This window comes from Paralichthys olivaceus, chromosome 8, assembly GCF_024713975.1.
Source record: "Paralichthys olivaceus isolate ysfri-2021 chromosome 8, ASM2471397v2, whole genome shotgun sequence".
Lineage (NCBI taxonomy): Eukaryota > Metazoa > Chordata > Actinopteri > Pleuronectiformes > Paralichthyidae > Paralichthys > Paralichthys olivaceus.
Window position 1 is genome coordinate 18023538 of NC_091100.1, and position 15493 is coordinate 18039030.

General features: G+C 39.6%; 1 protein-coding gene across 1 annotated transcript; it reads left to right on the forward strand.

Annotated features, from left to right (window-relative positions):
- Nucleotides 1-487: 487 nt before the first annotated feature.
- Nucleotides 488-13719, forward strand: cxcl12b (chemokine (C-X-C motif) ligand 12b (stromal cell-derived factor 1)). Its single transcript, XM_020084401.2, has 4 exons — nucleotides 488-657; nucleotides 2970-3087; nucleotides 7645-7728; nucleotides 10295-13719. The coding sequence occupies exons 1-4, from the start codon at nucleotides 591-593 to the stop codon at nucleotides 10332-10334; spliced, it is 309 nt and encodes a 102-aa protein (XP_019939960.1). The 5' UTR covers nucleotides 488-590; the 3' UTR covers nucleotides 10335-13719.
- The last annotated feature ends 1774 nt before the right edge of the window (nucleotides 13720-15493 follow it).

Here is a 15493-nt window from a genome sequence, read left to right on the forward strand (position 1 = left end):
AGTGACAGTCTGTATCCCAGTCAACAATAACACAACACTCAGCTGAAATATACAACAATATTAGTGCAACCGCAGGAGACCTGGCTCTGAAAATAGACTGTGAGTGATTGGCGGGACGTGGTGGAAGCTGTGTGTGTGTGTGGCAGATGGCAACAGGGAGGAAAGCAAATGAACCGAATAATGCAAAAAATTGAAATAGAGATGAAACTGGCAAAAGTATCTGAAATAAAAGAAGAATAAAACTTAGCAGGAAGAGAGAAAATGAAGGAGACCCACTGGAGAGAGAAAGAGAGACAGAATTCCACAGAATTTCTTCTTGATTCTCAGCCAACACATTTACAATTGAGGAAGTCTGTACTGACTCGCTGCCGCTCCCCTCCCCTCCCCTCCCATACTTTCACCTCCTCTCCTCTCATGCTGGGACCCCCCTCCTTTCCTGAGAAAGTGGGACTCCCTCTCCCTCTCTCTCCCTCTCTCTCCCATCTGAGGCTTTAACACAGCACAGAGCAGAGCTGCCGGTCACAGTTGTGCCCTGGATTGTAGCTGAGAGAGAGAGCAGCCCTCCTGCAGCCTGTGAGCCCACCACCACCATGGATGTCAAACTGCTGGCACTGATGGCTCTGCTGGCCGTGGCCACACATGCACCAGCCTGCAGCGGTGAGTCCAGGAGAGGAATTGCAGATTTATTACTGAAAGTTGTGACTGCTACATGGAAGTTTTTAGAAAAAAACTAAGATGTGGATTGGGGTTTTGCTCCATCCATCATTTGGATAGTTAATATTGGTATTTATATTAGCTATTGAATGAAAAATCTGCAGAATGTCTCACATCATGATGAAGATCTGGCTTCATATTAAATTCCTTTTTAGTTGTCAAAGCTGTACTTCTGGTCTTTGTCAGGTTTTATTCCTCTGGATTTAGGTTGATATTGATGATGAGCTTCACTTGTTGACATCTAGAAAGAAATCTTTTTTGTCAAATCCTGTTGTGTTGCTGCTTCACTTCTGACTGTTACAGGAAATACAACACTTAAGTTCACTGCTTCATTTCTATTTTGTAATGGATCATGTTATTTAGTGAGGAGAGAGCAGAGTTTTACTTTATATTTCATTATTATTCATCTGTATTAAATGCCTATTGTACAGATGTAATGATTAGTGGATAAGTCCAAACAATATTGCAGCTAGTTTTGGGATTGATTAGTTGATTATGCCATTAATTGAAAATAACTGGATGACTTTTCAAGTGTTAATTTTTGCTGGTTTTCAAAGATCTCTATCTTCAGACAAAACAAACAATTGGAAAATCTAAAAAATAATGAAACAAAATAATCATCAGAACATTTTAATGATAATATTTATAGTTCCAACTCTGGTTTCATGGTATAGAAGTTGAAACTGACTGTAACTGGTAATCTATATTACTATACTACAGGGTTTTATACTGTTTTTTAACAGTAATATCTTTTTTGCTTTTAGTTTTTTTATCAGTAAATCAAGGTGAAATTAATCAATTGCTATTTGATGTAAAATCCTTCACGTATCAGAGGTGTGGTGCAGTTGTGACCCAGCAGTAATCGGAACATGTCAGGGTGTTGGGTGTCCTGCGTTCATTCTCAGCTTGAGGTTTCGGCCCCAGTTAGACCTCTGGTAGCACATTAAAGAGTCAGCTCTAAATGTGTCTTTTCTCTTTGCTTTCTTTTAATTAGTTTCTAATTAGGGATAAACAATGCGCTGGTGATAGTGGTGGATGCTCGCTGCCGGCCCTGGTGCTCCGTGCTGCATAATGATCCCTTAGTTTGCATGAGAAAGGAGCCTGAATGGGTGAGAGTCATTAGGCCGATATTACTGAGGATTTAGCCATTTGTGGCAGCACATTTGGTGTTGCATTATAAACATGCATATCAATGGGAATATGCTGAAGCCCAGAACAAAAGTCTGTTAGTTCCACTTGATTTTGTTGATTTGTGTGTTTATCTGAGCAGGAAACAGCTCATACACAAAGAATGAGTTGTTTGAATTTTCTAAACATCCACAAAATCAGCATCTGCTCTGCGTCCCTCTGTAATTTCTTGACTCTCTTTTTTCCCCCTTTTCAAACCCAGTCTATTAAGTCCAGGCCATTAGCTGGTTTCTTAACTCATTTCATTTTTTATTGCCGACTCTTTGCTTTCATCCGTAGCACTGACATTTTCACAACCTTTCACTTTTTCTTTAGAAACTCTGCTGTATTTTTAAGAAGGCAAACAATTACAAAACTACAATAATCGCCTGCATTTGGAAGTTTTTGCCTCTGGGCCCCCACAAAGCCTCAGTGGAGGCGCGGGGGTGATTTGTAATCATTTTAAGAATGTACTTGAGGTGATTTCCACAGAGGCTGTTGATGCCGTCTGAGCCGCAGAGTGCCCTTTCATAAAAGAGGACGAATATTGCAAATTGAATGTCGAGGGCCCTTCTCCTTCAGGGAGGCCTCGCTAAATGCTCTGGGAGTGAAAAGCTAAAATTCTGCGTGTGTGTGTGTGAGTGGTCAGAAAGCGCTAATCTCTTTTTAATGAACATGTTGTTCAGAGCTGTAGCAGGTAAACCTACACGTTCCCATATGATTAAAGACTTGTAACAGTACATTGGACATGTTTTTTCATTTGTCTTCTGAGGGAAGTGATGCATTTAATTACAACTGAAATGGAGTCAAAGCTACTTTCATTTGGATCTAAATTTTATGTTAATATTTAAATCCTTGTGTGGATCTTAACAATCCCTTCTCTGTGTACGACAATTAAATGAAACATTTCAGCAATTTTCCATCCTCTCCAGCAGGCACATCATCTGCTACTGGACTGCGAAAAAAATTCAGCTGATTTATTTCAAATCCTGTCAACGCTTGTGTCAATTTATCCCCTTGTAATCCTATTGAATTTCTCTGCTGTCATATATAATGCTAATTTGTCATTTTCCTTTGTGTGTATGCAGCGAAGCCCATCAGTCTGGTGGAGCGGTGTTGGTGTCGTTCTACCCTCAACACGGTTCCCCAGCGCTCCATCAAAGAGCTCAAGTTCCTCCACACGCCCAACTGCCCCTTCCAAGTCATGTAAGTAAATACGTATAAAGTTACTCCACAGAGTAAAACTTGAAGAAACACATATCCTGAGTGGGTCCTTTAAATGATCCTGTCACTGATGTAGCTTGTTGAAGTTCATTCTTTAGGATGTGGGTGAGATTAGGTGAATGTTAATGACTGTCTGAAATATGCCAGAAGTCTGCAGGATACTAGAAGCTTGGCTCTAAACATCACAATGTCTCCCTTTCCACGAGCAGGAGGTGAAAACACCAGCTCCAGCTCAGTGACTATTCATCTTGAGAGGCTTTAAAGTCTTTGTTTGTACTGGATGTTCATGCACTGGAATATAATAGCTGGGTGGTCGGTGACAGGGACATTGGTGGGTCCATGTGCTCATTGGATGAAACATGACGCTCTTTAGATATGTTGCAACACACAGTGGAGCAACGTGTCGGAATGATTTCATGTCTTTTCTTCAGGAGCAGCACTAGTGCAAAGATTATAATGGGGCTCTATATGTTTTTATTAATCTCGATGGTGCAAGTGGAATATTTGATACATTTGTTATGGGTGAGTGTGAACTCAGCACAAACATCTTTATCGTGACATCAGAGAGAAAAAGGTCCATTTAGCAGCTTTTCAGCGCAGAGAAGCTTTAGGAACACATGTAAGTATCATTGCACTGATTAATGAGAATTAAAAAGAGGTTGAATGAACCTATTAGGCTTTTTTCACCATCTTTGATAGTTGATAGCTGCACAGTTTTATTACGTAAGCCCTAATCATTCGGACTATAAGGCACCTTCAGAGTGTTTCATTATCCTTACGTATTTATTCTGTCAGTTATTTGTCTTTTATCCTGTTAGTTTTCATTTTCACTGTAATATGATATGATATCAAATCAGAACCCAACAAATGATACATTAATTAAATCCAGTGTAGATTTAAAAAGGATGTGTGAAGTATGGTGTTAAAATCCTTCTATTCCTTCCTGATTTAGAGGCCTGAGTTTAAAACAACACGATCCACTCAGAGAGAGGAAAGCAGCGACGGCCAGAGCTCAGGGGACCATTTATGTTTTGCAAAGGAAGCAATAATTGAGGGTCAAAGTGATTACCTTTGTATTTCTGCTGACCCCCTCTGTGTCCCTTATACACTTTTTCTTTTATTTCACTCAAACATTGAGAAATATGTCAGTGGTCTGGAACACATTAACTAAGACAGCCTCATTCATTTGTTCGCCATAGAAAACTTGACGGCAGAAGATTCACAGCCAAAAGGCTAAAAGTCTGTGGGGCTTCTGCCAAAAAAGGAAGGGAGGGATGGCGGGTTGCAGAGTGGTGAAAGGTCAGGGAGGGCATGTGATGCTCCGGCCAGGGCCACACACACCCTCTGACTTCCCTAACCTGCCCGAGGAGTCAAGAAGTCATTCAGTCGCAGAGCGCTGCGCCTGTATCTCTATTGAGACAGATGAAAGAAAGCCAGTAACACTATAGCCTCACCCCCCAGACCTCCTCTGTCCCCTCCACCCCCCCCAACGTCCCACCGTGCGCCCTCATCCTACCCACTCCCAACCCCCCCACCCGGCCCAGCATGCTGTTGGTATTAACTTGCTGTGAAGTAATTACTACCTGCTGCTTGTGGAACTTCGCTCCTCCAATTCCAGCCAAGTCAATTAGGGCTTAGGCTCTCGGTTGTTCATCCAGACAAGCAGACAGATAAACAGGATGGAGGGAGACACATGAAAACAGCGGTGAGCTCCCTGAGCGGATGAGCCGGGCCATCCCTAATAAAATAATAGTGGTGAGGGAAGAAGGGGCATCCCTGGAGGAAAAGCAAACACAGATCCAGTTACTGAGCTGTTTGGCCTCCTGACTCACATGTTAGTTTGAGGGATTTGAGGCCTGATGCTCAGACTGATGCTCCTGAACTGCTCTTTTAAGTTGAGGAGCCATTTGCTCATTTGCACGTGTGCATGCATCTAAATGGGGGTGAGGAATAGGGGAGGTGGCACATTAAAGGGGCAGCAGTGGTGGTGGTGGGGGGGCTCAAATTGAATCAGCCAGCAGTTCGAGGCGGAGAGGAATGTGTTTAATTTGCAGAGTTGTGTGATGGAGCGATGGAGGGCGGAGAAAGAGGAGCAGCGAGGCACTACACCTCTGAGTTGTTAAGTCTCATACACGACCTTTTGCCACCGAGGTGTGAGACCCACATGTTTGGAGGGAGCAAGCCCCCGACCGCCCACCCCTCCTGCTCAGCCCAGCGGATCTGAAGCTCAGTGTCTGATAACAGAACAAATCCTCTTCTAAATATTTGGCTCAGTTCTTCATCAACAGGCCAGAACACACACTCTGTCACAACAGAGCTGCAAATCATAAAGAGGGATTCAACTCTTATTTATTGAACCTTAATTTCACCAGGAATCATTTTTTCTTTTTTAATCTCTTTTGCACGGGTGTCCTGGATAATAAAAGTCAGGGAGACAGATAACACAAGAATAAATAGAAATGTAACCAGAGGGGCAATTCAATCACATTCCACTAAATCTTAGATCTTTTTATGGATTGCACACACTCATAAATATCAGTCCCCTAAACCGGTCGGATTTTTTTGTCCTAACGTCCTATCTCAGAATGTTAAAAAAAAAGAAATAAAGAATGATCCAGATTTGCACAACATTGAATGGGTTCTTCCCTGACTCATATCGCATCCCTCAACCAAATCTTGTGGTAAATCCGTCCAGCAGTTGTTGTGTGATGCTGTTAACTAACAAACAAACAAAACATAACTTCCTTGGTGGAAGCAATAAAATCTCTAAATCAATAAGAGTCAATCTTTGCACAACCTCAACACAACCACACTACGATAGCAGTGGTGACTTTAAAGAAAACTTTAAAAGGTCATTTGGGGAATTTACTTACGCAGAGACTTGGATTCCTACAGGGATGTACTTACTTCCATACTCATAAAATGCTATTCTTACATCAGGATGGAAACACTTTTGCTTTAGCTGTTTTATAGTGTCCTAAAATAAATGTGTCATGATGACTAAATGACTAAAAATGCACTTGTGTGGGTGCTGTGAGACTTTTCCACCAGTTTGGATCATTAATACCGTTAAATTGGGCCTTTTAAGAAGTTTAAACGTGATGAAACTCTTGTGTCTACGTCAGACTGCGTGTTATGATGTTTTGTGTGCAGAGTAGAGACAGTTTTACAATTCCTATACAGTAGAGTGCGACCTGCGATGGAAGCTTCCCTCCCAGCTGTGCCTGAGTGGAAACAGAGAGCTGTGATTTTTCACCACCTAGCAGAGGGTGACAGCCTGTCATGTGCAGTAATCCTCCACCGTTCAGCTCTGATGTGTATGTTCGGAGGTTTCCAGAGCTTAGCCGAGGTGTCGCTGAGCTCGGCCTTCATCAGCCTCATCAGACATGATCCTGACGTATCGTGCTCATTTCCACAGTGAGGTCCTCTTTATCCAAATGTTAAATAAGGACGGTGTTTTTTATTTCATGTTATGATGGGTTCCAACAAAGGGCTCTGTGTTCTCTTCATGGTTGAACAATAATGCAGGTTATCTGATGTTAGATTTGGCAGCAAGCTCTGGTGACAGATTCTAATCCTCTGGTTTAACTGGGAAGTGTTGTAAGATGTTTTGGGGTTTTCAGAGGTTAAAGTTAAGCATTTGGTGAAGTGGGTTTACTTCTTTTTTTTAAAATACCTGATAAATTTAAAGACATATTAGTATGCAGCATCTTTAGACTATTATCTCTTCAACTTTACCATTATTACCATCTCAATAATTTATTGTACAAATAATTTATTGTATGTATTTGTTTTAACCATTATACCTTTTAAAATCACAGTTAAGAGAGATTTTAAAAACCATACCACTGATATTGTTTATTCAAATTTAATAACTGTGCCTATATTGTATATTTCTAATCATTAATGTCAAAATTATAGCCTACAATAGTTTTTTGCTAATCTTTCTAGTTTGAAAGATTCCAGTATTTTCCATAGATTTCTGCACTTGACACATCAGAGCTGCACTGTGCACTGTCAGCAGATGTTCAGCTCCAGAGGAAGCTAAGAGGTGACGGTGTTCACATCAGTATCCAAGTTTTGATCCGACTCAAATACACAGCCTCCTCTTCATCTCTGCTGCTTCTGTTTCACACCATATGCAAGAGTAGAAATTATAAGAGCACATGATCATCCTGTGTTAGAGGAAGTATTCAGACATTTTACTAAAGTAAAAATACATAGATAAAAATGTACAAAAAAGTACAACATTAACTTTTGTACTTGAGTAAAAGTAAGTAAATACTTTTAAATATACTATATATACAGTCCACTAGTATTAAAAATAAAGGTTCTAAAGATATTCGTGGATAAATGTAGTTGAGTAAAAGTGAAAATGAATCTACCTGAGTAAAGTACAGATACATGAACAATGTACTGAAGTACAGTAACGCAGTAAAAGTACTTTGTTACATCCCACCCCCCTGTACATTCGGACATAAAACAGGTTAATCACACAATATAAGATACAGTCTAATCTTTGTGTTTTTTCTCCTGCAGTGCCAAACTGAAGAGCAACAGGGAAGTCTGCATCAACCCAGAGACCAAGTGGCTGCAGCAGTACTTAAAGAACGCCATCAACAAGTAAGAGAATCCTCCTCACTCCCCTGCCTGAAATACAGCTGCTCTCTGAGCTGCTCTCTGAGTTTGGAGATTTGCAAAGAAGAAATAAACCGTGTGTAAAAAAACGGTCATTTCTCAGTTTCCTGCCAACAATTACTCTCCCAAATCACGGACACGGTTGATGTAATCAGCTGAGTTATTATCTGTGACGTAATTAGAGTAAGAGCGTTGATAAATCTGCCGCTGGTGTTTCATGCTTCCTTCTTTCTCATAACATGGGTCTCAGGCTGTAGCAAAAACTTAATGAGTTTTAAAATGACTTCCCTTTTTTTTCTTGTTGATAGTAAAAACCTGCTGCAGCCCCTTTAATTTTAAATGAGCTGCAAAGTTAAAATGTGCGCAATTCCTCATAAAGAGTATGTTCCCCAATATATCTGGAGGTGATTATCGCCAGGCTGCAGGTCTGCTTATTAAAACACCATAAACACTTGAAGTGCACAGTGTGAAAATTAATAATAAAGTCATTTCTAAAGAATTATGGGATATTGTTTCATTGTGTTAGCAAAGGAATAACGTGAATTAAACACTTTAAAAAAAATCAATGTAGTTCACTGAAGCTGGCGTGAGGCCCAGCACCAACCTTGTCTGTCAGGAATTCTGTTTTTAATACAACCAAACTGCAAACACCTTTTTTGGACGCAATCATTTGGACGCAATCAATGAATTAATGAAGCTTTGCATTTATTAACAGCAGCAGATCTGCCAGGAGCTGGTTGTGGTGGATGGTGGGAGAATAAGGCCCCGTTCAGGCCCGGTATTAACATCCAGCCTCAGATCTCACTTCCCTGCTCTGTATGCAAATAAACATGCATGTCGTTTCTGATTAATGCACCATTTCCACACTTATTTACTTTACATGAACCTATTTATTTAGACTGAGACTATTTCAAGATGAGTATCATCTGTTTTGAGTCTTTTTATTGTCTTTTTAATGTGAGAAATAAAGAGAGAGCAGAGCCAGAGTGATTCAATTTGTAGCTTTACAATGAAACAAGATTTGAAGTGAGTGAATTTAGATTTTCTTTTTCAAAAAGATGTCAAATCAAAAAGTGTCAGTCAGTGTTAATATTCTGCTGGTGGACACAAATAAGGCAATGTATGGTAAATGTGAAAGTGTAGTGGCTGTCAGCTGAGCAGGTGGTCCTTCATACAGTATATGGCCCCATGCATCACACACCACCTCCTAATGTGCTCTGAGTGACCTGACCTCAGAGGAGTCCTTAATGTGTCTTCAGTGTGTTCACACCTGTACTTAAAACTTGACCATTTGTGATTGGATCACTCAGGATGTTAATACCAGGTCTGAACAGGGTCCAAGTGTTCAAATTCCATCTGAGGAAAAATGGCTCCAAACAAAAGCGCTTCGATTGAGATCAGAACGATTATTGTTTTGTACATAAACAAAGTTGAGCGTGAGTTCACTGTGAAATTCCTCTGTAACAAAACCATGATCCTCACCTGAACCACACGATCTCTAGCGTCCTCAGGAGCAGAGACATGACTGAATGCAGAGATGAGGGATTTTATAAACATAGATTGAATATTTACCTTCCAGGTTTATGACCAAACATCTCCCTTTTCATGTTCAGTTACACAGAAATGACATTTATATGCTGTTTTGTTCATTTTTGCCAAGACGAGAGGCCTCAACATGTCCACGACTCTGCTGAGCACCATGTTATTTTCACAAGTGCCCCGTTACACAGATTCTCTGTCAGAAACAAAGTGCACATTTTTAACAGGAATCATCATTGCTGCCTGGACTCTGTTCCCCAACAGCGTTTTTATTATTGTAGGGAGTTATATAAGTTACTGTTAGTTAGTAACAGATGTTCAGATCCTTTAATTACACAAATGTAGAAACAAAAACACTCAGTTACTGAATTCAAAGTCCAATTTAAGAAAAGATATTTTAAGCAAAATGTATTCAAAGTAAGAGAAAAACAACACCGGTGACTGACGCAGTAACAGACAACATCACATTTTCAATCCTGATCTACCAATGCAGCAGTTCACTGCTGTAGCTGGTTAAGCCATTTAACTTGATTACTGTCAGTACTTCAGTGATTCCCAACCTGTGGGTCAGGTTCCTCCAGACGTCCGCAGATAAATCTCAAGGGTTGTAAGCTGATGAACTGGGTAGACATCAAACCGACTTTAAATTTAATTATTTTTTTCTTAAATATTATGTGATTTTACACAATCAGAAAAGTAGTACCCCAAATAGCTCTTGCTAAAATGTTGGGAACCACTGGTTTAACAGTTTTAGCAGTTGGGCAAATGAAGTGATAGTAAAAGTATAGTATTTTCATCTGAAGTGTATCCGAGCAGTGTGAGGTTCACCAGATTCACAATCCTCTACAGACATTTTTTAAATAAGCTCCTCAAACAGCAGATCATTCATGTGTGTTTTCCTTAATCGTTGTCTAATAGCATCATATTTAGAGAATCTATGACCGTTCATTTCAGAACTGACTGTAGCTGTTGTCACTCTCATACATTCTCATCTTTATGAATCTCTCTCCAGGGTGAAGAAATCCAGAAGACGCAACAACAAGAAAAACTAAACACGAGGGAAGACGTGTATGTCTTCAGGCCTGTGCCGGACCTGCAGTATATACCTCCCTGTCACTGCTACGGATGCATGTAAACACGCTGTATGTACCCGTCCACCTCCCTGGACCACTCGCAGAACCAGCACTTCACAGCCAAACCGTGCCGTCCCCATGCAGCACCACCACCGATCCCTCCGGACGCCCACGTAGTCACCTCCGACGCCCTGTGACAGCACCTAATGCAGTTACACCTCGGAATGACAGGATGCATGTTAATGTCAGATATACAGTGTGTGTGTGTGTGTGTGTGCGTGTGTGAACGTTGGACTTTTGACATAAGAGTGTGTATGTGTGAATGTGCTTCACAGGAACTAACTCTGACTGTGTGTTTATTGTATTTTGTAACTTCACACGTCTATAAAGGAACAAACTGACCTTTCTGTCGCACACGCAAGGTTTTGTGGGTAATGCTACCTTCATGGTCCAAATCTGGTTTGGCAAACAGAAAAAGTGTTACATTTAGGAACTCAGCCAAGTGAAAACAATCGGTTTTATTTACAACAAAACAAATACCTCAACTCTTGACTGGTGAACGTGGCATTACTCCAAGACCAGGGGGTCATGTGGCAGACTGAGACGCTGGCCTGTGAGGTTTTCCCTCCCCTAATGGGCGACCAATCAGGGCAGGTCGTGCTACCACATGGTCTTGCTTTGTCTTTGAGCTTGCTGCATGAACGAAATAGAGATGAAGCTCATGCAAACTGTTTATGAAACAAGCACTGATCCTATGGTGCTATATATATCCAGTATAAGGGGTCAGAGCCTTTTATATACTGTAACTGTAGTTCACTGTTTATCTTATGCAAGATTTAAGGCGGGATGCTGTGACTTCTTATATGAAACCTGTCACACAATAGTTAAAACGCTGTTGATGGAGTCTGAAGTGAAAAGTGAAATGGACATATTGTACCGATAAAGACGACACTTATCAATGCAGCTTTTTCTCTCATTAAATGAACAGTAAATAGTAAACAAAAGCCAAATATTTATTCAGTTAAATATGCATTAAGAACAGGTGAAAGTAAAACTCTATTTCATGGATTTCTAGAAACAGGTAGAAGAGCTGCATCCCTACTACAACATCACAGTGTTTTCAAACTGAAACGATCTTTGTTCTGGCTCCGTATCAGTATTAATGCCCGTCAGTTCTAACACACCTGCAAAGCATATCAAATGACCACTAACAAACACAGGGCAAACACTGCTCAAATACCGTCAGACACGGGAATTGTAATTCGTCTTCTACACGTGTATTGTTGTAAAATGCTAAATTGAACTGCACAAAAGTGGTTAGCAAAGACAACAGACGCCAAGGCTAATGCTGGTTGTTTTCTTCGGGGAGAGGGTTATGTGATGGGAGCCTGACGAATCAGTGAAGGCTACGTCGTGACTGAAAAAGACCAAAATAGGCAACAATGTGCGTAACTACATCATCTTTTCCAAACATTTCTGTCTAAACTAAAACGCAGCCCTGAAGTTTTCAAACTAAATCGAGGCCTGCAGCATTTCCACACTTTTTTTAACCACAATTTTTGCAGTTCTAAAACTCTGGAGTAATGCAGAGAGTTGATGCTTTTCCAAACCAAAACATAGTAATGTGGATGTAGCCTAATTCTGAAGAAAGTTTTTTTTAAAGGGACGGGGGTAAATGTCCTGACAACATTTAACCACAGTATTTTTGTACCAACACCTGTCCTGGGTAGGAATGAAAAGCTAAATTATCATATAGAACGTAAAGCTGAATCATAAAGGTCACAAAGGGAATGCTAAGTAGTAAAAGTTGTTTTTTTTAATCATTCTTTCTTATATATATTTGAGCCACTTTATTATCAGATGTGTCTTTTATATGTAATGCTTTTATTTTTATATTGTGTAAAATTTACTAAATGTTTTTTAATGCAATGTAAAGTAGGCAGTTACTACTAAATGAAGGCGATTCCATAAAATGCAAGAAAAAAAAATGGCATTAAACTTCATTTTTAAGGTTTCATGCAATATTTCACTCATGCGTAAAGGTCTGTTTACAATCTGTTCATCACAGAGTGTAACACATTCAAGCTCCAAAGGGAAAAAACGCCATCTATTAACATTTTTTTTTTTTTTTTTTTTTTTTTTTTTTTTTTTACATTGTGGATACAAACATCTTACAAGATAGATATAGTCTTTCGGCTTTTGTTGCTCTCTGAGGAGGTAAAATGGTTCAACAGAATAAAATCTGTTCTGTACAAAACATAGTGATGTAAAACAAAAGGAGGCTGTCACGGAGTTACAGGAGAAACTTTTCAGCTCGACCGTACCCCTCCAACACTTGATTTGATTTTTTGCTGCCTTACTGAGGTTGATGTATGATGTGTCAATAGAGCCAAGGAGCCAAAACAGAACAAAACCTTTGAGTTGGGAGCCGAGCAACCGACATGTGCTTTCAATCTGGACACTCCCAGCATCCCACAGGCCTTCATTCAATCTCACTCAACTGCTGCCATGCTGCAAAATTAGAGCCCAATTTTCTTCCCATAAAAATTGTGATCGAAGTCCTGATGCCTGTCGTAATGGTCTTTGTTTAGTTTTTCTTTGTTTTACATGGCCAGTTTGAACTCTTTCTTTCAACTTACGGTGCAATGGTCTTACAAGTGTAACTTCATTCCCATTCATGCGATTGAAATTAATGGACATTGATTTTATATTATTTCACTAAGTTGTTGACGTGCATTGCCACAGTTACATCTTGAAAAAACGACTGCATAGTCTTTTCTGTAAAGCTCAACTTCTCTAATATATAATGTCATAATTATCTCAATAACAGGAAGTTGCATCATTTAAAAGTAGTAAACTTTGAAAAATGTATGGGCAACATTTCATTAATAATTTATGTGAATTAAACACAACAACTAGTTAGCTGTACTTAACAGACCTAAAGTGTTTTTAATATAGTTCTGTCAGAGCCATCCTCATCAAACATCCATTGTGCACGACATTAACTACCATTAATCTGCCAAATATACTGAAAACTTTACTTACACGCAACTTCACCAGCAAATTGAAAATATGTGTATGAAATACATTTTGGACCAAATGTTCACAACAGTTTTTCATGACAAAACACATTCACATCTCTTTGACATTCACGTGTCAGAGTGGGTGCATGTGTTCTGCTCCGGAGCCCAAAACAATGTGAAATAACTTTCCCTCTTTAGAGGCAGCTTCTGACACATATTCTTCATATACCTGAGATGTATTGAGACATAACCCTGTTTATTTTTAGTGATTGTAAACCAAGAGGCAATGTTTTAGCTTTGATACTCGAGCCCTTTTTCAATAAAGTCAAATGAAATAAAAATCAGTTTGTCTTCACTTCAGAAAAACATTTTTTCATCCAAGACTTTTTTGTCATAGCATTTAGTTGATCAATTTAAAGCAAGTGATTTTTGAAACGGTATTAGTTTTCTCTACTGGAGGAAATAAAGATTGCCACTGTGGTAATTACAGCATTTAATTGATAGTGTTAGAAGTGCAATGACGAAATAATGGTAAATATTTAACATCCAGTGTTTGTATGTAAAGATGTGGGAGCCCCCAGAGTCGTCTATTAAAGACCAGCACACATTTCCAGTAACAGAAGCACTGCGCTCAGCTCTGTGATTGGATAACCATCGTCCAATCAGATTCAGATGAACAGACTTGTATTTGTAACTTCAGGGTCACACACAGTGTGGGAACTTTGAGTGCTGATGCAGTTTTCTGCTCTGTATCTGTGCAGTCTTTTTCTCACAATGTAACCACATGTGATATCACATGTTCACAGACTTTATTCACACAGTTTAAATAAACATCACTTTACAAACTTAAAATCAGTTTGAACCCATATGAGTCCATAACTGTGGAGACCTGAAGATCAAATGTAAAATTAAAACCAGGTTAAAGATGATCTTATGTAAAGTCAATGAGTGCAATGCAGAGTTATTTACTCATGATGAAGATAATAGAAACTGGCAGTGCCACACCTCAGCGAGGTAGAATAACTCAGACTAGACCAGGCAACCTCTGCGGACCAGACTTCCTGCTGCAGGTTCAGCAGAATATAGATCAGCATCGCAGAGTTTAAATCTCACGCAAACAGCCTGGTATTGTGTTCGAACGCTACGAGACTCTGAATAATTCTGTGGGACTATTACTTGACACTTTTCCACCTTAGAAATGAAACAGATTCAGCAAATCTTTCTTCCAGTGAAGGTGTAAAGAGGAAAGACACATGTGATGCCCATTAACAAACCTGTCTGATATTTTAACACCTGAGATTCCAAAAATATTTATTTGTGCTGGTTCACTACTCAACCAGGGAGCTCGTGTGCCTCTGTAAAGCTGTCAGCTCTAATAAAGTGGAAGCATGTAGAGCAGATTCATTTCATGGTACAGCTCTGTCCTCTGACCTCTGCACGGATCCATACGAGGAACATGAGACAAGGTTTGGACGTGGACCAAGTGGTTTACAGGGTCAGAGTTACGTGTTTGGGCCTTTTTGGACACAGTCAGAAATAATTATGGGATTTCTATACTGTGCTTATTCAGCTGAGACTCTGACACACTGAATGTTTATTAATATGTATTTTCACTGACACATTGATGTGATCCAGATCAGCTGAAGAGTAAAAAAATCTAACCAGACACAAAGAGGTGTCAGCTCAGCGTGTGAAAATCCTTTTAATAAAGCAGATAAAACATTACAAGCCAGTTATGACTAATAAAATGAGTCCAGTGGGCTAATTAGAGTCTGAATGAGAGCCGCACTGTTCAACAGAGAATAATAAAAACACACACTGATGTAGAGACTTACAGTATCAACAGATGAAGCAGCACAGTCAGTGCTGACAATAATAAAATAAAAATATATTTAATAGTGTACACATGACACACAAATTGTATTACACAGTATGATGGTTCATTCTTTCAATCAGCATAACATTATGCTAACATACAAAATGTCTGTCAGGTCCATCGCTGAACATTAAAGGTGTGATAAAGTTACAGACTTTTATTCTTTTTAAATCTGACATTTCAGGACACAGCAATAACGGGGACATTTTTCAGATGTGAGCGAATTAAAAAATGTGGTC

What these genes read in the sequence shown, in the direction of transcription:
- cxcl12b (XM_020084401.2), top strand. Translation starts at nt 591, where the DNA reads ATGGATGTCAAACTGCTGGCACTGATGGCTCTGCTGGCCGTGGCCACA. An exon ending in AACTGCCCCTTCCAAGTCAT is followed by an intron (nt 3,088 to 7,644) that starts GTAAGTAAATAC and finishes TTTCTCCTGCAG; the next exon opens with TGCCAAACTGAAGAGCAACA. An exon ending in TTAAAGAACGCCATCAACAA is followed by an intron (nt 7,729 to 10,294) that starts GTAAGAGAATCC and finishes ATCTCTCTCCAG; the next exon opens with GGTGAAGAAATCCAGAAGAC.